A 24,680-nucleotide genomic window follows, 5' to 3' on the forward strand; every position below is an offset into this window, starting at 1 on the left:
CCAGAACTGGTCTGAAACCAGACCTGGTCTGAAACCAGGACCTGGTCTGAAACCAGACCTGGTCTGAAACCAGGACCTGGTCTGAAACCAGAACTGGTCTGAAACCAGGACCTGGTCTGAAACCAGAACTGGTCTGAAACCAGGACCTGGTCTGAAACCAGAACTGGTCTGAAACCAGGACCTGGTCTGAAACCAAAACTGGTCTGAAACCAGGACCTGGTCTGAAACCAGAACTGGTCTGAAACCAGGACCTGGTCTGAAACCAGAACTGGTCTGAAACCAGGACCTGGTCTGAAACCAGAACTGGTCTGAAACCAGGACCTGGTCTGAAACCAAAACTGGTCTGAAACCAGGACCTGGTCTGAAACCAGAACTGGTCTGAAACCAGAACTGGTCTGAAACCAGGACCTGGTCTGAAACCAGAACTGGTCTGAAACCAGGACCTGGTCTGAAACCAGGACTGGTCTGAAACCAGGACCTGGTCTGAAACCAGGACTGGTCTGAAACCAGGACCTGGTCTGAAACCAGAACTGGTCTGAAACCAGGACCTGGTCTGAAACCAGAACTGGTCTGAAACCAGGACCTGGTCTGAAACCAGGACCTGGTCTGAAACCAGACCTGGTCTGAAACCAGAACTGGTCTGAAACCAGGACCTGGTCTGAAACCAGAACCTGGTCTGAAACCAGACCTGGTCTGAAACCAGAACTGGTCTGAAACCAGGACCTGGTCTGAAACCAGAACCTGGTCTGAAACCAGGACCTGGTCTGAAACCAGAACTGGTCTGAAACCAGACCTGGTCTGAAACCAGGACCTGGTCTGAAACCAGAACTGGTCTGAAACCAGGACCTGGTCTGAAACCAGAACTGGTCTGAAACCAGAACTGGTCTGAAACCAGGACCTGGTCTGAAACCAGACCTGGTCTGAAACCAGAACTGGTCTGAAACCAGGACTGGTCTGAAACCAGGACCTGGTCTGAAACCAGGACTGGTCTGAAACCAGAACTGGTCTGAAACCAGGACCTGGTCTGAAACCAGGACCTGGTCTGAAACCAGAACCTGGTCTGAAACCAGGACCTGGTCTGAAACCAGAACTGGTCTGAAACCAGACCTGGTCTGAAACCAGGACCTGGTCTGAAACCAGGACTGGTCTGAAACCAGGACCTGGTCTGAAACCAGAACTGGTCTGAAACCAGAACTGGTCTGAAACCAGGACCTGGTCTGAAACCAGAACTGGTCTGAAAGCAGGACTGGTCTGAAACCAGGACCTGGTCTGAAACCAGGACCTGGTCTGAAACCAGGACCTGGTCTGAAATAAACCTAAAACAGAGAACCTGATCAACAGTCTCCTGATCAGGACTCTGGATCAGGACTCATGGTCAGGAATCATGGTCAGGACTTTGGATCCAGACTCTGGATCAGGACTCATGGTCAGGACTTTGGATCCAGACTCTGGATCAGGACTCTTGGTCAGGACTCTGGATCAGGACTCTGGATCCAGACTCTGGATCAGGACTCTGGATCCAGACTTTGGATCAGGACTCTGGATCCAGACTCTGGGTCAGGACTTTGGACCAGGACTCTTGGTCAGGACTCTGGATCAGGACTCTGGATCCAGACTCTGGGTCAGGACTTTGGACCAGGACTCTTGGTCAGGACTCTGGATCAGGACTCTGGACCAGGACTCTTGGTCAGGACTCTGGATCAGGACTCTGGATCCAGACTCTGGATCCAGACTGGGTCAGGACTTTGGACCAGGACTCTGGGTCAGGACTTTGGACCAGGACTCTTGGTCAGGACTTTGGACCAGGACTCTGGGTCAGGACTCTGGACCAGGACTCTTGGTCAGGACTCTGGATCAGGACTCTGGACCAGGACTCTTGGTCAGGACTCTGGATCAGGACTCTGGATCCAGACTCTGGGTCAGGACTTTGGACCAGGACTCTTGGTCAGGACTCTGGATCAGGACTCTTGGTCAGGACTCTGGATCAGGACTCTGGATCCAGACTCTGGGTCAGGACTTTGGACCAGGACTCTGGGTCAGGACTCTTGATCAGGACTCTGGATCCAGACTCTGGGTCAGGACTTTGGACCAGGACTCTTGGTCAGGACTCTGGATCAGGACTCTGGACCAGGACTCTTGGTCAGGACTCTGGATCAGGACTCTGGATCCAGACTCTGGATCCAGACTCTGGGTCAGGACTTTGGACCAGGACTCTGGGTCAGGACTTTGGACCAGGACTCTTGGTCAGGACTTTGGACCAGGACTCTGGGTCAGGACTCTGGACCAGGACTCTTGGTCAGGACTCTGGATCAGGACTCTGGACCAGGACTCTTGGTCAGGACTCTGGATCAGGACTCTGGATCCAGACTCTGGGTCAGGACTTTGGACCAGGACTCTTGGTCAGGACTTTGGACCAGGACTCTTGGTCAGGACTTTGGACCAGGACTCTTGGTCAGGACTCTGGATCAGGACTCTTGGTCAGGACTCTGGATCAGGACTCTGGATCCAGACTCTGGGTCAGGACTTTGGACCAGGACTCTGGGTCAGGACTCTGGACCTGGCAATAGAATCTTTAGGTGGGGTGGACTGGGTTTTGATGGGCACATTTGGAGCCAAAAGATGCAGATGTTTGACGAGAACCGGACTTCCATCAGTACTGGGACCCTCTTGTGGTTCTCTGGTCTCTGTGTCACCATCATTGAACGTGGTCTTGTCTTCCTGTTACGTCCAGCATCAATAGCTGTGTTTCCATTGCATTTATTTTACAAAAAAAAGCGATATTTGTCAGTTTTGATAAACAACAACTGCGATTTGCAGATATTTCCACTGAGCAGCGTTTAGCGCATTAGCCTCAAGTCTCGTAACATCCCGTGAGATTTTACGAGACTTATGCAATGTAGCAACGTAGCGTTACGTTGGGGTTTTCTACCCGCTGTTGAGAATTTGGCTTTTTGAAGCTTTTCTCCCTCATTTTCTTTTCTAAAACTCTGAAATTCGCCGTTTGCTCCACACTGTGCCGTCTTTACCGGATATGAACCGGTCACATGACCCCCTACGTCACATACGGGGACACGTAAATGTGGAAAAAGTGTTTCTGTTACACTTTTACAATGTTTCTATATCAAAACAACTGAAAAACCACGTTATGAGTAAAAACTCTTTAGCCATATTTGAGACTTATTTAGAAATGTTCGTGTTTTCATTTGTGCTTTTTATTGCAATATTTCGTTTTTGCGCAATTTTAGGTTTTATGCAAACGCACCTAATATGTGATTCAGCAAAAACAAACCAAAGAGAAGACTTTGTCCCTGAAGATCATCCAGAACTGGTCCGCCAGAGGGTCCAGATCGCTGGATGAAACTGCTAAATATGAAAATATAAAACATAAAATATTCAAGATAAAATATAAGAAAATAAATCAAAAGCATAAAAATTAGCATGTAAATGTGTTAAAGATGGACAGAAATATCCAGAAATGTAGAATATAATACTGGTCTGACCCACTGGAGACCAGTTTCCAGGACCTGGAACCGGGTTCGTGTCCAGTCAGGAAATATGTGTTAATGATGAGACACAAACACAACAAAAGATTACTAATATATTGATTTTATTATTAAATTATACATCTATACAATAGATCCTTAATAAAACTGCAGCTATACAAATCATTAAGAAGTGAGCACATGTATGACCCGTTGCAACAGAACCGAAACACTCTGAGGTTTGTTTCTTCAGGACATGCACAGCGAGGGTCCGTCAGTTGCAGACCCTTCCTCATCATGCTCCTCTTCCCGTTTCCATCCCGGCGGCGGCGGAGCTTTTAACGCTAACGAAAGCAGCACACCGGCCTTCTCTTTCCTTCAGCTTATTCATCCCGTTGAGTCGAAAGCAGAACCGATGTCGACTTTTATTTTCCTAACATAGTTTCTCTCCAACCTTCTGCAAACCAGAAGCAAAGATCTATAAAAAGCAAAGTATTTCTCACCCATGCTGCAGCGCTGCTTTCCTCGTCTGAGCACGTACACATTCTCTCCCACGTGTGAACTTTATAAAAAGGATTCTTTTTGAAGCAGTCAGAAAACAGAAGCATGAAGGAGCTCCGGCAGGCAGCGGGAAGCTCGGAGTGCTGCTGCTTTCTGCTCTTAGATAACACACATTACACGTCTGTACAGCTGGACTCGGAGGAAGACCCACAATCTGCCGCGGTGGTTTATACTCACTTAAAAGCACTCAAACCTCCCTCTTCCTCCAACTACAAACCATTCTTAGTGGTACGCGGCCATGTTGGGAGGCTAAAAGCTAGCTGCCGTTATGGAGAGATGGTGGAATGAAAACCTCACGCTTTCCACATCAGATCAACTTTTACATGTTAATTTAGGAAAATCCTGCTTTACAAAGCTCCCAAACTGCCAACGACAGAGGTTTAGCTAGCAGGTTTAGCTAGCAGGTTTGGCTAGCAGGTTTAGTTTGTTTACAATGAGCTGGTCAGTTTGACAGCAGCTGAACTAAAAGCTTACAAGTGGTTGGACGTTTATTAATGTCTGGTGGCAGAATGGGAATCAGACCTCCAGCTGTGGAAACTGTTTCCTCCACATGTCAAAGTAAAAACCAGCAGACTTACAAAATGTTAGCGTGATGTAGAAATTAGGAACACCTACTTTTTACATTTGGGTTTAACGTTGAAATTTTACCTGATATTTTTATCTGGAGTAAAGTCCGAAACGTTTCATCAACACTGAAATTCTTGCCTCCATATCTGCATTTCCAACATGGTGAAGGTTGAATCTGTCACATATCCAACCAGCTTCGTCACATTTCCACTGAGAGAAACTTCATTTGCTGCTGAACAGAAACAACGTGCAGCTAACACAGCGAAGAGGCTTCCAGGTATCTGCTCTGATGCAGAAACACATTTATCATGTCGTTCAGGGTCAGCAGGCAGAATGGAACATCCAGACAGACAGGAGAAGCTAGCAGGAGAAGCGAAACCGCTGGCAGCTAGCCACATGTAGCTAGCGGTTCAGTTATAGCGGCTAAACTGCTAGCCTGCTCTAGCAGTGAGCCGCTAGCCGCTAATCAGTTGTAGCAGCCAAGCCGCTAGCAGTTAGCTTTGTTTCTATATCTCTTTCCCATGATGAACGTTGCCGACATGCAGATCATGTGATCAGTGACTGAAGCTGAGAATGATTTGTAACCTCCGTCCTCTAACTAGCTGCTGTGATTTAGCTGCTGCTTTGTCTGACTTATGCCGCTGTTGCAACCAGATCTTCCTAAACTTTGTGTCTTCTCTCTTTTTCATTCATCAACCCTGAAAATCTGACAGGAAATGCTGCTTCTCTGCAAACCTAGAACCTTTATTTTGAAGGGGTGCTGCGTGGGATTAAAACATGATTTTAGCTAAACGCTAATTCCCATATTTTGTACCTGTAAATATTAACAATGACATGCATGAATTAAATTTGCATAAATTAAATTAGTCTAAATTTAATGCCAGTATTTCCTTGCCCCCTCTCACTTCCTGTCTGATCTGGTCCAATCAGGTCTGATCTAGTCTGATCTGGATCGATCCAGTCTGATCTGGATCGATCCAGGCTGAACTGGCAGAACTTCTTAACTTCATTACAGATTTTCTTTATAAATGTTGATGCTCTCCATCTGTCGTGAGTTCATTCTCCCGGTTCAACAAGCTGTTCAGCATCATGCTGAAATAAAACTGTTAGTTTTTATTGAGATTCAGAACAGAAACCCTGAATCATGAGAAGATGAAGAAGTGGACCTTGTGGTGTTTTGGTTGTGGGCAGTTTTACTGCGTTTGTATATCCGGCGGTTAGCAGTGAAGCCAGAACCTGCAGTTCCTCCTTCATCCACTAGGGGCTCCAAAACAGAGCAAATCCCCATAGACTCCCATGTTAAAAAGACCAACTTCACAGCAGAAATAAACATGTTTACAGCAGAAATAAACATGTTTACAGCAGAAATAAACATGTTTTCAGACTGCTACATCCTGCATAATTAGGGGCGTGTCCTTTTGATTGACAAGTATCCCAATATAAGGCGGCAAGAAATCAGAATGGAGAACAACCGTGGTTTTTAGCCGGCTAATGACGTGCCTTAACTTTAGCCCACCTACCTCTGTTGGCTGGTTAGCTTCCGTTAGCTCTGTGTTAGCGACAGGTGACTTCATAGAGGCTCCGCCAATCTTTCATACACAGTCTATGGTTGGCTGGTTTGATATTTGTATAAATAAGAAGTTTAACACAACTAATAGAAGTAATTTAAAAGCAGTTTCAACCGGGTGTGTGTCAGATCATGAAGTTAAACATGCTGTGATGTGTCTCAGGTTGCTGCTTGATATGATGCATGTTTCACCCAGTTAAACCAGCTGCTGTGAACGGAGCTGTGGAAACATTACTAGTCTCTTATTTTAACCAAAACACAACACCTTATCTCATTAATTCTCTCAGAAACCTCTCAGCTTGTGAAAAAAATGGTAGAATTTGTCTCCTTCACGTACAAACCCTGTTCTAGAAAAATCTGTGTAAAGTGTAAATAAAACAGAATCTCATCAGGTTGTATTTTATTCCCAGTGGAGGAAAAAAAAAACATTTTTGTTGATGAAACTGAGACGTTTTAGCATTTGATGGAAAAAATGAGCAGCTGATGTCTGTCCGCTGATAACAAGCTGGATGCTCCCTCTCCTCTTTAGTCTGCAGGACACGCCGTCCATGCTGTCCACAAACTATTCCACATCTTCATCCAGGTTTCCACTCAGAACATTTGAAATGAGCTTTGGTCCAGAGAAGACGGCGTGTTTCTGGATCCTCTTCACATATGATGGAGCTTTAACCTGCATGAACTGGGTTCACACTGGTTTCTGGAAGCTTCCTGAGTCCATGCACTGGTTTCCAGTAGAAAATCATGTCTGCTGTTAATGCAGAACATCACCAGCATCTAGCCTGGTCCCAGCATACAGAGATTCCTTCATGTTACACAGACAGTGGATCATTTAAAGTGTGAGGAACATTTTTATGAATTTTTAGCTGCATTTAGTCTCAGGTTGGTGAAGTTCTGTCCATCGTTGCGTCTGAGAGGCTGAAATGCTCCTTGTGCGTGACTGACCTGTTGATAATTAACCTGATTATTTGTCTGAAGCTCCTCCAGATGCAACTTTTCCAGCCTGCTGTTCCAGCTGTTTACAGACGTGTTGCTGCATCACATTCATGTTTTCCATTAAATGATAAAATGTTTCAGTTTGGTTGTTTGTCTTCTACTGGGAAGAAACCGCCCTGATGAACTCTGGAAATTCCTACTTTTTTTGAGGCTGTCTTTTATAGTTTTCTTCTTTGTGTTATTTTTGGATCATATTTCCAGCTGAATATGTATTTTATGAAGGGGTGTCTCATGTTATATGCAGGAGCTTCATCAGCGGCCACAACAAGCTCCTCTCTCTCTGGAACAGCGACTGTCTGGGTGCACATCACACGAATCACTTCTAAACCTCCAAATAAAATATAAAAACAGGAGAAAAAAAACGCATATGCAAATTAGGCACTCATACATTATAGGCAGTATTGTCCCCGTTTCTTCTACAACATTCACCACCACTGAAAAACAAACACAGCAGCGAATGTGCGCATATCTTACAGGCCTGACCTACATTTCCTGATGCGAGTCCCAGCAGCATGTGGAGAAATCCTCAGCAAAGTGGCGTGCATTGGGCTCCAGCAGCGTCCCTCCGTCCACCCTGCACGACGTTCCTCTTATGCTTTACACTTTGTTTTGCAACGACACAAACCACAGCGGCTCGATTCTGACGACTTCACCAACATCAAATACACTATCAGCTGCAAAGGTTCAGCCTCTAGCAGGAGTCCAACCCCGCAGCGGCGCGTCCGCAGTGACACAACCCGGCCGTCCGGCTGCAGCTCAGATGTAGTACTCCTTCACGCTGTCCCTGACGGTGTTGTGGAGGTGCAGCTCAGTCCTGTAGTCCGTGTACACGCTGTGTCTGTGCTCCTCCTTCATGCTGCTGCTCCTCTGGGCTCGTCGCTGCTGGTAGAGGAGGCGGCTGACCACAGCCAGAGCGCACACGGCGATGAAGACCACCGCCGTCACCACACCTGAGGAGACAGGGGGGGGGGGGGGGGGGGGGGGGGGGAGACAGGTAAGGCACTGAAAACACAACTTCAAGCAGAAGACAGAAAGCTGCGAGGATATGCTAATCACACATTCACCTTCCAGGTGTCTGACGTCTTTTTAACAGCAGATGAGACGAAACTCAAAGATCTGCTGCTTTACACGGTTTGTCTTGTAGAAACAAAGACAATGTGACGTTTTACTGTTCTGGGAATATCACACAGTCGGATGAAAGCTGAGTTCGGCTCCTTTTACTTCCAAGTTTTTTGTGGAAAATCACAACGTTGCAGGTCAAACACAAACAGATAATCTGAAACAGGTTCTTCTTCAAGATCCAGAAGCTCCTCCAGCAGCAGGAAGCTGTTGCCATGGTTTCCTGGATGATGTCATCAACCTCCACTCTTCTTTCATCGTTGCTTCGGGTCATCGCTTCCTGACGTTCCCATCACCGCGTCTCATCGGGATGAGGTCTGGACTCTGGTCCACACTGAGACCTTCTTCGCGTGAACTTTATTGTCACGTCGTTTTTTCTTGTTCTTAAAGAAAAATAAATCATTTGGCAAATTTTAAAAAGAAAAATCAAACCTCTATCGTTAGCAAACAACAGAAATGTAAAGTTTCACAAGGAATTAGAGAAATGGGTGAGAAGGGCTTCGAAAAACTGTGGAGATTTCCGAAATAGCTCTACCTGGTTACATGACTTTAAGGCTCTCAGACTACTGGACTATCTGGCTACCAGGCTACTAGGCTACCGGGCTATCTGGCTTTCAGGCTACTAGGCTACCGGGCTATCTGGCTTCCGGGCTCTCTGGCTACCGGGCTATCTGGCCTCCAGGCTACTAGGCTACCAAGCTATCTGGCTTCCAGGCTCTCTGGCTACCGGGCTATCTGGCTTCCGGGCTCTCTGGCTACCGGGCTATCTGGCTTCCGGGCTCTCTGGCTACCGGGCTATCTGGCTTCCGGGCTCTCTGGCTACCGGGCTATCTGGCTTCCAGGCTACTAGGCTACCGGGCTATCTGGCTTTCAGGCTACTAGGCTACCGGGCTATCTGGCTTCCGGGCTCTCTGGCTACCGGGCTATCTGGCTTCCGGGCTCTCTGGCTACCGGGCTATCTGGCCTCCAGGCTACTAGGCTACCAAGCTATCTGGCTTCCAGGCTCTCTGGCTACCGGGCTATCTGGCTTCCAGGCTACTAGGCTACCGGGCTATCTGGCTTCCAGGCTACTAGGCTACCGGGCTATCTGGCTTCCAGGCTACTAGGCTACCGGGCTATCTGGCTTCCAGGCTCTCTGGCTACCGGGCTATCTGGCCTCCAGGCTACTAGGCTACCAAGCTATCTGGCTTCCAGGCTCTCTGGCTACCGGGCTATCTGGCTTCCAGGCTACTAGGCTACCGGGCTATCTGGCTTCCGGGCTCTCTGGCTACCGGGCTATCTGGCCTCCAGGCTACTAGGCTACCAAGCTATCTGGCTTCCAGGCTCTCTGGCTACCGGGCTATCTGGCTTCCAGGCTACTAGGCTACCGGGCTATCTGGCTTCCAGGCTACTAGGCTACCGGGCTATCTGGCTTCCAGGCTACTAGGCTACCGGGCTATCTGGCTTCCAGGCTCTCTGGCTACCGGGCTATCTGGCTTCCAGGCTCTCTGACTACCGGGCTATCTGGCTTCCAGGCTCTCAGGCTACCGGCCAACCAGGCTATCTGGCTACTATGCTTCCAGACTTCCAGGCTCTCAGGCAACCAGGCTATCTGGCTACTATGCTTCCAGACTTCCAGGCTATCTGGCTACTAGGCTCTCAGGCTACCGGGCTATCTGGCTACCAGGCTCTGTGGCTACCGGGCTATCTGGCTTCCAGGCTACTAGGCTACCGAGCTATCTGGCTTCCAGGCTCTCTGGCTACCGGGCTATCTGGCTTCCAGGCTCTCTGGCTACCGGGCTATCTGGCTTCCAGGCTACTAGGCTACCGAGCTATCTGGCTTCCAGGCTCTCTGGCTACCGGGCTATCTGGCTTCCAGGCTACTAGGCTACCGGGCTATCTGGCTTCCAGGCTACTAGGCTACCGGGCAATCTGGCTTCCAGGCTACTAGGCTACCGGGCTATCTGGCTTCCAGGCTATCTGGCTACCGGGCTATCTGGCTTCCAGGCTCTCTGACTACCGGGCTATCTGGCTTCCAGGCTCTCTGACTACCGGGCTATCTGGCTTCCAGGCTCTCAGGCTACCGGGCAACCAGGCTATCTGGCTACTATGCTTCCAGACTTCCAGGCTATCTGGCTACTATGCTTCCAGACTTCCAGGCTCTCAGGCTACCGGGCAACCAGGCTATCTGGCTACTGGGCTACTAGGCTTCCAGGCTACCAGGCTCTCAGGTTACCAGGGTATCTAGCTACCAGGTTAACTGGCTTCCAGGCTACCAGGCACTTAGGCTACCGGCCTATCTGGCTTCCAGGCTCTCTGGCATCCGGGCTCTCAGGCTACAGAGCTACTTGGCATTAGCTGCAATTCTTGTAAAATCTCATCGGTGGCATTAGACATTTTAAGAATTTGACTTCTAAACTAAACCCTATTCCACAGTGTAGAAGTTCTTTGAGTGATGGAGATCCACATAGTGATTGTGATCAGCTAATCAGATCATTGTTCGGCTGCAACTGACGGTCTTCAGTCCTGTGGAAGCAGAAAGGCGTGACTTGGTGTGCAGTTGAGGTGCTTTTTTCGTCTTTTGGACACGAAGGAATATCTGGCATGGAGCAGTCCAACCCCCCCCGTGTGAAGGATGAGATGACCACTGAGCTTATCTTCCAATTTTAGCTTAATCTTCATCTGCTCCTCCAGAACAATGGAGCCACACAAGAGTTTTGGGAAACAGTATTTTCTCTCCTGCTCGGAGACTGATGATAACTCTCACATCTCGGTGGGAAACAGGAGGATCAGTCGCATCAGAGTCTGCTGGTTGCCTGGAAACAGGACGACGTCGAGCCGCTCCGTAAAACGGAAAGTTATTATTTTTATCTGTTGTTGTTTGCAGTGAAACAGAGAAGATGCTTCCTCGTACAAATAAACTTCTGTCTTTTCACATCATTCAGGTTGTGATGCGTTCAAGTGCAGCAGAGTTTTAAGGTCAGACAAGAGAAAACCGTCCTCTCAGGTCCCCAGGAGGAGAAAGTTCAACATTTCTGTTTAAATACCTGCAACATCAACGACAAGTAAATATTTTACATAATTTCCAGCTGAAATAAATGGTTTAGTCAGAAAAATCAACGTTTTCTTTCTTTGAAGCTGCAGTTGTTTCATCCTCATCACCTTTTTGCCACTCAGAGGAAAGGGAGGAAAATGTTTCTCCACCTTCAGCCTCTGAGCTACAAAACACAACTTTATGTGAAAACAGTGGAAAAAGTCAACTCTCAAATCTGAAAAACGACTTTTCATGTTTTTCAGATGAGAAATTCAAGGTCAAACTCATCTTTTTCAGCGTCTCCACAAACAAATGAACAGATTTCATTTAAAAACTTTCAACTAATCACAAAATGGGTGTCATTTTAGAGTTTCAGAGGAATCTACGTCCACTGTCTAGCTGAGAGTTCATGTATGTCTTCGTCCTTGTGTAATCCAGTTTCAGCTGCTGGTTCTGGGTCCAGTGGTGGACTGTGTTCGTCCTCCAGAGTCACGATGATTTCTCCTTCAGTTGTGCCTGAACTCGTCCTCTCCATTCTGCAGTTTCCTGAATCTTTTCCCAACATGCTGCTCTGTAGGAGCTGAATGACCGAAGTTCTTCACAAATCCTTCATTTAGAAATATTTACTGATGATTCCTGATGTGGCGGTAGTCTTTGTCAGGAAAGACTAACATTTTGGTGGATCCTGCTTTTATACCCCATCATGACACCCTCACCTGTTAGCAGTTAAACAGCTGGTTGGAAAAACTTCCAGAAACATCTTACTGAATATTGTAGAAACTATTCATATTATTTCAGTAAAGACACTAGAGGTCATTTACTGGGACTTAAGTTTGTTAAATAAATTTTCGTTCAAAAGTTTCAAAATAGTGAACTTCAACAACAAAAATCTATTTTTATATGAAATCTTCATCTGGCTCTTCGACATTTTCGGGGCGTATTTACTGTCATGGCGTAATCTGGTGTTGATCAGACAACAATCAGCTCGTATTCAGCAGAATTTTAAACTTTTTACCATGAAATGATGCATCAGACACGTCACATATCTGCATTTAGGCTTCAATTTTGACACACTGGATGAAACTTTCACATTTATTAGATCAGTGTTTTTCAACCACTGTGCCGTGACACATGATAGATCATCAGGTTTGCCCTGAGAAATGATCCAATTTCACCCGATTGGTCGAAAAAGCAGCTCTGTGTTCATCCAGGACCCAGGTGAGAGATAATAATTATTATTTTTCTTGTGTTTATCTTATTTCTATTCAAGGCAACTTTGACAAGATGGACTTTATATTAATAATATGGGCTTTTTAATAAAAAAAAATAGTTTGGCTTGTGGTGTGCTTTGTGAATTTTCAGTGAAAGTAAGTGCCTTGGCTTAAAAAAAGGTTGAAAAACTAGATGGATAGATGGGAGAGTTTGAGGACGGCTGCTCTGTGATGAATACAGATTTGCAGTCATTCATCAAATCTTTTATATTTTTGAGCTGTAATTAACTCATTAAACTCTGTATTTGACTTTTATCAGGACTGAACGAACTCCGCTGCTCTGGAGGAAGAATTCGTCCCGATTCGTGAGCGACTTGCATCAAACTCCAAACAAAGACGTGCAAAAGCTACTTTTTGTCTCCGTTTACAGTCTTTGTTTTGAGCAACGTTGAGATGTTTGATGTGTTAAACAGCGAGATGTAAAGATCCTGCAGGGCTGATTTCTTATTTACCTCTCGCACATAAAAGTGGATTCAATCTTCCTGATTATTCTTTGGCAGATGACAAATTTCTGCTTTTATGTAGCAGAGGCACGCTTCAGCACCAGGTTCAAGCTGTGTTTTGATTTTTGCATGACAGCGAGCGTTGATGAGCCTTTCCCGGGTTTACGTTCAGCTCTGAAGTTGATTTCCGATCGGTTTCAGAGGCCCAGGTGTGCGGAGAGCCCAAATGATCCCCCGCTCAGAAAACACATCATGAAACAAAACAGTGTCAGCGGCAGCAAATGAAAAGGAGGCGAGACGGAAATGACAAACAAACAGCCGGGCTCGTTTTCAATTAAACCCAAGAAGAAAAGCAGCGGCGAGGAGGGAGACAGACCTGCTATTACAGCCAGATCCTTCTGGGTGCTGCCGCCGCTCGGCACCTTGTCCTCCTTCGCAGCTTGATCTGCAGGAGCACAAACAGAAGACGTTCATTATTACTGCCACCGCAATGTGAAGACTCTGCAGTCCCATCCTCCACCTTTCACTGCTTTAAACATCTCAACATGCCTCCAGCTGCGCCGAGGAGACGCCAACCAACAAACCCTGGTGACCAGATGCAGTAAAATGATTAAGAAAAGCAGAAAAACCTGCAAACTACTGACTCAAAAGGACAAAATCAAACATTAGAGCAAATATCTGGATGTCTGCAGTCGCTAAAACTTTTGTTTCAGACTCCATAAAGAAAGAAAGAAATCTTTTAGAAACGCTTTTCACTTGCTAGAAGTTCTGATTACTGACGGCCAGTGAACGCACCACCAGTAGGAGGCTTTGATTCAGAGCGACTGAAATCTGAAAAGTCATCAGCAGTTAGAGCCGACCCCCCCGCACCCCCCGAGGCTCGAGGTAGCGACCTTCCTGTTGCCATGGTAACCACTACGCCGCTGCGCAGCTGAAACAGTTTCCATGTCAACGGTTTTTCATGTCGGCTGTAAAAGACTTCTTCTATGGTGTTTGGTCTGAGCTCTCAAGACCATGGGTCTGGAAAGGAGGTGAGGAACCGGATCAGTTCCCGGAAACGATCCGGCTGGAAAGACTGGAGCGAAATGCCTCAGCTGGTGGAGAAAAGGCGGAATCTGGTCGGCATTAGCGTGTGTCACATGACCTCTGAGCTTCACGCAGCTGGTAGAGGCTCAACGTCCAACTCAACGTCCGACTCAACGTCCGACTCAACGTCCCACTCATCGTCCGACCCATCGTTCGCCTCAACGTCCGACTCATCGTCCGACCCATCGTCCGACCCAATGTCCGACTCATCGTCCGGCTCAACGTCAGGCTCAACGTCCGACCCATCATCCGACTCATCGTCCGGCTCAACGTCAGGCTCAATGTCCGACCCATCATCCGACTCATCGTCCGGCTCAACGTCCGACCCATCGTCCGCCTCAACGTCCGACTCATCGTCCTACCCATCGTCCGATCAATGTCCGACTCAACATCCGACCTAATTTCCGACTCATCGTCCTACCCATCGTCCGATCAATGTCCGACTCAACATCCGACCCATCATCCGACTCATCGTCCGGCTCAACGTGAGGCTCAACATCTGACCCAGCGTCCGGCTCAAAGTCCGACTCAACATTCGACCCAATGTCCGACTCAACGTCCGACCCATCGTCCAACTCAAAGTCCGACTCAACGTCCGACTCAACATCCGACCCAATGTCCGACTCAACGTCCGACCCATTGTCCGACTCAACGTCCGGCTCAACATCTGACCCAGCGTCCGGCTCAAAGTCCGACTCAACGTCCGACTCAACATTCGACCCAACGTCCGACTCAACGTCCGACCCATCGTCCAACTCAACGTCCGCCTCAACGTCCGACTCAACATCTGACCCAGCGTCCGGCTCAAAGTCCGACTCAACGTCAGGCTCAACATCCGACTCAATGTCCGGCTCATCGTCCGACTCAACGTCCGGCTCAACATCTGACCCAGCGTCCGGCTCAAAGTCCGACTCAACGTCCGACTCAACATTCGACCCAATGTCCGACTCAACGTCCGACCCATCGTCCAACTCAAAGTCCGACTCAACGTCCGACTCAACATCCGACCCAACGTCCGACTCAACGTCCGACCCATCGTCCAACTCAACGTCCGCCTCAACGTCCGACTCAACATCTGACCCAGCGTCCGGCTCAAAGTCCGACTCAACGTCAGGCTCAACATCCGACTCAATGTCCGGCTCATCGTCCGACTCAACGTCCGGCTCAACATCTGACCCAGCGTCCGGCTCAAAGTCCGACTCAACGTCCGACTCAACATTCGACCCAATGTCCGACTCAACGTCCGACCCATCGTCCAACTCAAAGTCCGACTCAACGTCCGACTCAACATCCGACCCAATGTCCGACTCAACGTCCGACCCATCGTCCAACTCAACGTCCGCCTCAACGTCCGACTCAACATCTGACCCAGCGTCCGGCTCAAAGTCCGACTCAACGTCAGGCTCAACATCCGACTCAATGTCCGGCTCATCGTCCGACTCAACGTCCGACTCAACATCCGACCCATCGTCCGACTCAACGTCGGCGGGGGGGCGGTATTTTTAACTGTTTGCATCAGTGATGTTCATTTTACTCCCAAACATTAAACGAGTTTAATGGAAGGTCAAAGGTCAGAAGACTGAAGCACAACGTCGGCCTGTTTTCCTTCTCGAGCTCCAAACATGCCGCTCGACGTGTTGTACCTTGCATGGTGTGCGACGTGGACTCAGCCAGAGCTCCGCAGTTGGACTGGACCAGCGGACCACGGATGGTTACCAGCGAGCTTCCCCGGTTGGTCAGCGCCGCCTTCAGCGGAGCCACGTGGTTGAACTGGACCGAGGAGAGGCAGCCGACGAAGCCTTTAGAAGCCGCTTTGGTGACGTCATCGTCGAAGTTCTCCATTCCTGCAGGTGAGAGGAGAAAGGATGAAGAGAAGCTGCAGAACGGCAGCTCTTCTCTGCAGACGGCTGGAGGACTTACGGATGACTTTGCCCAGCGTCAGGGATCTGATTAGGATCAGCTCTGCATCGGATGACAGTGTGTACTTTCTGTGGATGTCCTGGTCGATCTGGTTGAGTGGAGAGAAATCAAATAACAAGACAATTACACGAAATGTAAACCGAGGCAACATCAGCAGTTCAGAGGAAGATTTTATAGATTGATATTTATTTTCTCTGCAGTTTCACATGAAGCTGAAGCTCTTCAGACACTGACTGTACTGTGTGGATCTCTTCTTCTGTGGTGGCAGGTAGACTACAGCAGCAGTAGTTTAACAGGTTAACAGCTTTAACTAAAGGTTGTCACCCTGCTGAGAAATTTTCATCATGAAAGTCGTCATCAGCATCAGACGAGGTACAGGAAGGAGATAAAACCCGAGCAGCATGAACAGATTCAAGAAGCACGACATGGTTGACGTGATCGTTAGCAGCTCGTCACGAAGACGCATCATTTGTTCTCATGTTTTTAAAAAGCAGCAAAGATCAGACAGTCCGAAAGCAACACAGATATTCTTTTAGCTGCTAGCTGTCGCCCCACAGACCAGCCTGGTGGTTAAAAGTGAAGCCTATGCGGAATTGCATAAAACTGCAGTTCTCCCTTCATCCACTAGGGGCTGCAAAACACAGCAAATCTCCATAGACTCCCATGTTAAAAAGACCAACTTCACAGCAGAAATAAACATCTTTACAGCAGAAATAAACACGTTTACAGCCTGGTACTAAAATCCATTTTAGGTTTAATAGGTCAGGACAACTGTGGGGGGAGTGATTTATTTTCTAACTCGTTCGTTTAAAAGTAATTTAATCTCAAAATTCGGCACATTTAGGGGCGTGTCCTTTTGATTGACAGGTACAAATCTCCCGCTTTGTAGAACGTAGAACAACCGCAGTTTTTAGCCGGTTAACAACGTGACTTAGCTTTAGCCTGCTTACCTCCGTTAGCTGGTTAGCTCCCGTTATCTCCAGGTTAGCTCGGTTAGCTCTTAGCTACAGAAAGCTTGGAGTTCACTCGATGTCAATCATCCACCATGACGCTCACAGCCCCCCTCTCAGCTCCGCCTCTTTGTCCATATTTGTATTTTCCGGGTGAGACGACACGCATGACGCTGCCAAGATGGTGATGGTAGGAACCGCCCACCAAGCTTCAATTCAGCTCTTCAGAAACCTACGGGTGACGTCACGGAGGCTCCGCCCATCTTTAACATACAGTCAATGTGTCAGCCATTAGCTACTAGCCGTTAGCTGCTAGCTGTCCGACATTAGCTGCTAGCCGTTAGCTGTTAGCTGTCAGCCATTAGCTGTTAGCCGTTAGCTATCAGTCATTAGCTGGTAGCCGTTAGCTGTTAGCTGCTAGCTGTCAGTCATTAGCTGGTAGCCGTTAGCTGTTAGCTGCTAGCTGTCAGTCATTAGCTGGTAGCCATTAGCTGTAAACTCGCCATATGTCAGCATAGTGCCACAAACTGGACACGTGGAGGAGAAACAAAGAAGAAGAGTTGGAATTTAAACAACAGGATCTGAAATCCAGCAAAGACGTGAACCAGGACCTGAGAGACGCATCTGGACCTTCAGCTGATCCAGGTACTGTTGTCCGCAGCCTCATCAGAAATGGTCTCCATGGAAACATGGCTGTCAAGAAGCCAGAAAAGGGTTAAGTCACATGACCAACCTGGAAACAGGTCTGATGGGGGACGGATCCCAGTACCGGGACCTGAACCATGACTGAGGCAATGTTGGGTCATCTGGACAAGGAACTGAACTAAAGGCAGAAACATTCAAAGAAGAGTTCTGGAAAGTCTTTAAAGGATCCTGGAAAACTTCTGAGGAAGACGACATAGAGGACTGAAAGGAACTCGTTTAGATATCAGCAATTAATCAAGTAGCCAAAGACGGTGAGTAATCGATAAGATTATTAATGAAATGCATTAATTACGAGACACGACTGCAGAAAAACTAATGAGTAAACATCAGCCTGAGTCTCAGGGTCTGGATGGATCTCATCCTGGTTCTGATCTGAAACGGGAGAAAAGGCTGAAAGAGGCTTCTCAGAGAGGTCGGCCGGATCTGGACTCGGACTGGATTTCAGGATCTGAACTGGACTTAGACAGAACTTTTCACATCATCTGTGTTCTGACTCGACACGGCAGAAAAACAACATTTAATCCTGCAACATGTCCAGAGAACTGCTGCTCCAGAGATCTGTTGCTTTAACTGGAAAACAGCCCTGAATATGTCAACGCTTTTCACACCTCCACTGTAAACACTGTAGAAAGAGAGTTTTATGGTTTATGACCACGTTGCGTCTAAATGCAGGAAAACAGTTGTGTAAAGAGCAGGAACGTTAAAAACTGATAGAACTGGACCTATTTTAGAAGTTTTAATTCAGCCATTTAACTTAACTGTTGCATAGGGGAAATGCTAACATGAAGGATAGCAGCAATGCTAACATGTAGGATAGCAACGCTAAGATGTGGCATAGCAGCAATGCTAACTTCTAGCATAGCAGCTATGCTAACATCTTGCATAGCAGAAACACTAATATGTAGTGCAGCAGTAATATTAACATCTAGCGTAGCAGCAATGCTAACATGTAGCATAGCAACATGACGGGGTGAAATTAAGGTATAAAACTAGAAATGCATCATCATCTAAACCAAACAGTTGGAACTCCAAGATGTGACACGAGAATGAAAGAAACCAGAACTCCTGGGATTACTTTACTCATCCCTAAGATTACCTTACCCATCTTTAGGATTACTTATTTCTTGGATTACTTTACTCCTTTTAGGACTACTAGTAATCTCCCGTCTCAGCTTTCAGAGCAGGATTACCCATCCAGCCCTGGTAGTTGTGAGGAAAAATAGAATTTATTTTGCGTTTGTCATTTTGGACAGGATGTGCTGATGTCTCGGACGCTCATTTAGCTCACTGTGATGCCAGATCTCCTGTGGATCGTCTGATTCTCCCTCTAAACCGGGGCGAAGCAGCAAAGGAGCGTCTGTGTTGCTTTCCTCATCAACACAGCTAAAAGCTTCTGTGAAATGTCATCCAATGTTTCTACATTTGCTATTCTTACAAGATGTGGGTGTCAGGCCACTTAAACCACTTAGTAAAGGTCACAGGAAAATGTGGTTACGAAGCAACCCGACTCTGCAGGGAAACCTTTATCTGACCTTCAGAGGCTTATCTTGTCATCCTGCTGCAGCATATCCCCCACAGCGCTGGGCGGTAAAACAACCTCGGTAACTCCCATGAAGATGATTCCCCAACAATCAATTATAAACTGATAATGAATAATTTAGGCTGAATGTATCTGCTGTGTGGGTTCGCTCTCATCTGAAGCGCGTTGGTCTGAAACATGATGAAGGAAAGTGTTACATGAGAGGTCAGAGGTGGTTTCAGTGAAACGTGTTTCCAGAGAAATTCTCCCAACATGAGTGACCACAGACCTAATTCCTCTCATTTTCCTTCAGCTGGCCACCGCAGCGCTCACCTGCACATAGAGGTTTTTTCCCACTCGGTGGATCCGGACTCGGTGAAGACGCCCATCCGCCAAGTTCCTGAGAGCAGGACTGAACACATCCGGACTGGTGTCGGTCTGAAGGTGGTACCAGATCTGCAGACTCCCTGAGAAACAAACCATGGAAAGATGAGCAGGATGCCGCTCTCTGCACGCCTCCACCACCAGCGCTTAACAAGAACTGATTCATCTGCACACCCCCAGAGATGTAAGATCCACAGATAGAAGTCCAGCTCACGAAGCCGTCTGACTGAAAACTGGATTTTACATGAACCAGAACAGGATTTCTACTATGTCTAAAATCTGTGATAAAGAAAGGCCTTAAAAATTTTATTCATTATGTGTTTAGGCCATGATCCAGCAGTTCTGCTTAAGACACCATCTCAGTCAGGATGAGGTCTGGATTCTGACTGGATCTGGTCCCGTTGTAGACCTGCTGGTATCTTGGAATCACCGTCCAGCTGCATGAAACAGTTTCTCTGCTGGACTCACATCTGTTGGATACATTAGCATCCAGAGGAGTTCATGGTCCAGGAAGAGACTGCAAGGACCATCATCCCTCCACCACTGTGCTGACAAGACTTGTCCTGGTCTCTCTAAAGGACAGTGCAGCTAACCAGACAGCTAACCCAAGCAGTGATGAAGGAAGTTCCCCTTCATGAATTTTATTTTCACGTAGTTTGACAAAGTAAAACTGAAATAAACTCATGTCTACCAGAAATGTTCATCAACAAAGATTAGATATGAGTCACACCATCACACAGAGCTAACTACTTTCAAGAGCTACCGAGCTTCAGCAGAGCTAACTTACATCAACAGAGCAAACTAGTGTCAGCAGAGCTAACTAGCTTCAGAAGAGCTAACTTGCATCAACAGAGTTAACTAGCATTAATAGAGCTAAATAGCATCAATAAAGCTAACTACTTTCAAGAGAGCTAACGAGCTCAGTAGAGCTACCTTGCGTCAGCAGAGCTAACTAGCATCAACAGAGCAAACTAGTGTCAGCAGAGCAAACTACTGTCAGCAGAGCTAACTAGCTTCAGCAGAGCTAACTTGCATCAACAGAGCAAACTAGTGTCAGCAGAGCTAACTAGCTTCAGCAGAGCTAACTAGCATCAACAGAGCAAACTAGTGTCAGCAGAGCAAACTACTGTCAGCAGAGCTAACTAGCTTCAGCAGAGCTAACTTGCATCAACAGAGCAAACTAGTGTCAGCAGAGCTAACTAGCTTCAGCAGAGCTAACTTGCATCAACAGAGCAAACTAGTGTCAGCAGAGCTAACTAGCTTCAGCAGAGCTAACTTGCATCAACAGAGCAAACTAGTGTCAGCAGAGCTAACTAGCTTCAGCAGAGCTAACTTGCATCAACAGAGCAAACTAGTGTCTGCAGAGCTAACTAGCTTCAGCAGAGCTAACTAGTTTCAAGAGAGCTAACGAGCTCAGTAGAGCTAACTTGCATCAACAGAGCAAACTAGTGTCAGCAGAGCTAACTAGCTTCAGCAGAGCTAACTTGCATCAACAGAGCAAACTAGTGTCAGCAGAGCTAACTAGCTTCAGCAGAGCTAACTTGCATCAACAGAGCAAACTAGTGTCTGCAGAGCTAACTAGCTTCAGCAGAGCTAACTAGTTTCAAGAGAGCTAACGAGCTCAGTAGAGCTAACTTGCATCAACAGAGCAAACTAGTGTCTGCAGAGCTAACTAGCTTCAGCAGAGCTAACTAGTTTCAAGAGAGCTAACGAGCTCAGTAGAGCTAACTAGCATCAACAGAGCAAACTAGTGTCTGCAGAGCTAACTACCCTCAGCAGAGCTAACTAGCATCAACAGAGCTAACTAGCGTCAGTGGAGATAACTAGCTTCAATAGATCCGACTAGCTTCCATGTAGCGCTGTGGAATAGCACTGTGGTCTCACAGCAAGGTCACTGGTTCAAGTCTCGCCTGGGGGGAGGCTCGAATGGCGGCCTTTCTGTGTGGAGTTTGGATGTTCTCCCCGTGTTTGCAATGCATCGCAACTTAATTTACAACACACTTTAAAAACAACAACATTGATCAAAGAACCACATTGTGGGGGGTTAGAACTAAAAACAGAAGAAATACCACACAAGAGGACAAATAAAATGTAAAATCCTACAATTAAAAGTAAAATAATTACAATTAAAAGCAATCAAAATAAAATCAGATAAAAAATTTCGACCTGCTCCAGTCGGAGCAGTGGCTGCTTCTCTGAGGTTATTCTGATGTGTTTCCTCCTTGGCACTGCGTTTTATTGCTAACAACTCGGTGTTGCTAATCTGAGCGTCTGAAACGTCATGCAGCTCATTTATAAATAAACATCCATCTGAGCTTCCGGTTTCTACAAATATTTATCTCTCAGCTCTTTACTTCCAAACCGAAGTCAAGTCAATATGAGCTCAGTGTTTTTTTCTGTTAAACACACACACACACCCACCCACACAAACACACACACACACACACACACACGCACACACACACACAAACACACACACACACACACACACACGCACACACACACCCACCCACACAAACACACACACACACACACACACACACGCACACACACACACACACACACAAACACACACACACACACACACACACACACACACACACACACACACGCAGTTAGTTGGTGTGAGATCAAAGAGTCAGAAAGCTATGCATTGTCAAGTGGAGCTGGGTCAATATTACAATTCCCAGTGTGTAAGTGAAGGGCTTTGTGTTGTGATTCATTTCAGATACTGAGAGCGCTCCAGCAGATGAAGGTCACCGTGGATAAAGTGTCGCCCCTGCCCTTCACTGTTTACCCACACCTGGGGGACACGGCTGCTCGGCTTCGACACACACCGGTGGATTAGGACTCCGGCTAAAAACCGCTCACAGGTGCTACACATGCCACTCAATATCATGCTGCGAAGTGTGTGTACAGCTTAAACACTGGCAGCTTAACGCTTCCAGGGCTGTCATGTGTCAGAGGCTGAAAAGGCTGAGGCGCCGCGCTGACAGGCCGGAACCGGAGTCTCAGATATGAACATTTTACCCCGACTTCCCACTTCTACTGGCTTAAAGAGCGTGAGAGAGGAAGCGCTGCAGCTCAGAGGTCAAGTCCTTCATTTACCTGAGAATATACGGAGATGTGGGGGTGGATCCAGGATTATATTCACAACAGACTTCCTGCCCCGCCTCCAGCTTCACAGTTTATTTCCACACTTTTATTACATTTCACACAGAAGCACAAGCTTGTTAGGATGGAGATAATTAAAGGATTTGAACCGGTTTTAGAGGATTCATTATTTAAAACATCTAAATAAAAAAGCAAATTATTACAGTATAATATAAAGAAAAAAAAGACAACCATTAATATATAAATTAACATAAAGAAATAAAAAAATATGAACATAAATAATATTAGGCATTTTTTATAAGATAAAAATAAATAGAATTGAGAAAAAGGTCAGAAACAGTTTTAAATCAATTAAATAAAATGATTGGATTTATTTCTCCAGTGTGATTTATGTAATAATGTATCTGCTGTCTCCGTCCGCCTCCAGCTGAACCCAAAGTGGACCGATTCAGTCAGGAAAACAATCTCCAGAGTAATTATGCAAGAGCATCTGGTTACCACGGCAACACATGCAGGTAGAGTCCCCGGAGGTTGAAAAAAAGATGAAACCGAACAGAGCCGGAGTTTTTTGTGCAAATAGAACTGAGGTGTATTTTTAGCTTTTATTTATCTCTGAGGCCTGGGGGGATGAAATCCTTTTCTCTACAGCAGAAAACGTGTAGAAATATGTGTCAGTACAACAAAATACTTCTAAAAAACTTGAATTTTTTTTTTAAAATTTAATTTATTTAATTTTTTAATTTAAAAAAAAAAAAAACTTAAATTTTTCAACAGCATGTGAAGCTTTGGCGTGCGGTTCGATCAAATCACACACAGGAACAACACATGTAAATTAGCTGCTATGCTAACGCTCTGGACGCTTATGTTCTGCTTATTCTGTTAAACTTCTGCTCATTAAGTTTGTTCAAACTTTGTAGTTTGAACAAAGTGTGTTCAGTGAGAGGCTTCTTCAGGTCCGCTGTAAGAAAGATACAGAAGATCATTCCTGCCAGCAGCCATCAGCCTTCGGAACAAGACCTCCTCTAGTTATTATTATATACTACAATACTGGATTTCCTTTTGAGGATTAATAAGTATTTTTCATTCATTCATTGATGTGCAACATTTCTCTTTCAGATAAAATAAAAAAACTTGGATGATGCAGAAGTTTCTGGAGTTACAAAAAGAAAAGTCTGAAATGTTCATGTTAGAAACCAGATGAGCTCTGACCTCCATCTAAAAAAAAAAAAAAATAGTTAGGAGCTGCTGATCAATAAATCAGTCTTTATAAAAAAATTTGCTTTTTTTATTTAAATTAATCTGATCGTCTGGGTCCAGTTCGCTTTCCAGTGTTTAAACGAAACATTTCGTTTGTCTGCTCCAGAAATCTGGAACAAAGTATCAGAAAAGCCGAAGAAATCCACTAATTATGGCCGGTTTTGTCTGGTGGTTTACGGCTTGTAAATAATTGAGCATGAAAGCCGCGAGGCTGCTGATCAGAAATAAAACCCTGAAACTAAAAACAGCTAATGGTGTGTGTGTCTGAGAAGAAGAGAAATAATGATCCTCTACGGCTGGAATAAAGCCAAGAAAACGGTGCTTTAGTGAGGATAGCAGGTAGATAGCAGCAGGAAGACGTGTGGAAACATGGAAACAGTGTGTTAAAGTACTGTTAGCATGGCTGCAGTTACGGAGGTAGAGATGTAGCGATACTTTGGAGTCTATATGTCGATATCAGCCGGTCAAAATGTCAGATTTGATACTGTGATTATCAGGATGCTACTCCACTGATTCATTCATTCATTATCCTAACCACTGAATCCAATGAAGGGTCTCGGGAAAGCTGGAGCCTATCCCAGCAGTTCATATAAAACATGATATTTTTCCACTTCTAAGAGTTTAAGGCAATAACTTAGTGTGCAAAGCAACAGTGCGTTCCTTCTGGGTCACATGACTGAGTCAGCCTGATGTCACGATGCCATGACGACCATGATATTTTACTGGTTT

The 24,680-nt window shown here is 46.3% G+C and overlaps 1 protein-coding gene across 1 annotated transcript in view; it reads right to left on the reverse strand.

The window, feature by feature from the left end:
- Window positions 1-4,969: 4,969 nt before the first annotated feature.
- cntnap5a (contactin associated protein family member 5a) overlaps window positions 4,970-24,680 on the reverse strand; it is a 177,171-nt gene continuing 157,460 nt past the window's right edge. The window contains 5 exon segments of the mRNA XM_079254873.1: window positions 4,970-8,120; window positions 13,393-13,461; window positions 15,746-15,946; window positions 16,023-16,110; window positions 19,530-19,663. Of these exon segments, the coding sequence (XP_079110999.1) occupies window positions 7,927-8,120; window positions 13,393-13,461; window positions 15,746-15,946; window positions 16,023-16,110; window positions 19,530-19,663 (686 nt within the window). The 3' untranslated portion in view covers window positions 4,970-7,926.

Source organism: Telmatherina bonti (assembly GCF_933228915.1).
Source record: "Telmatherina bonti genome assembly, chromosome: 15".
In the NCBI taxonomy this organism is placed as follows: Eukaryota; Metazoa; Chordata; class Actinopteri; order Atheriniformes; family Telmatherinidae; genus Telmatherina; species Telmatherina bonti.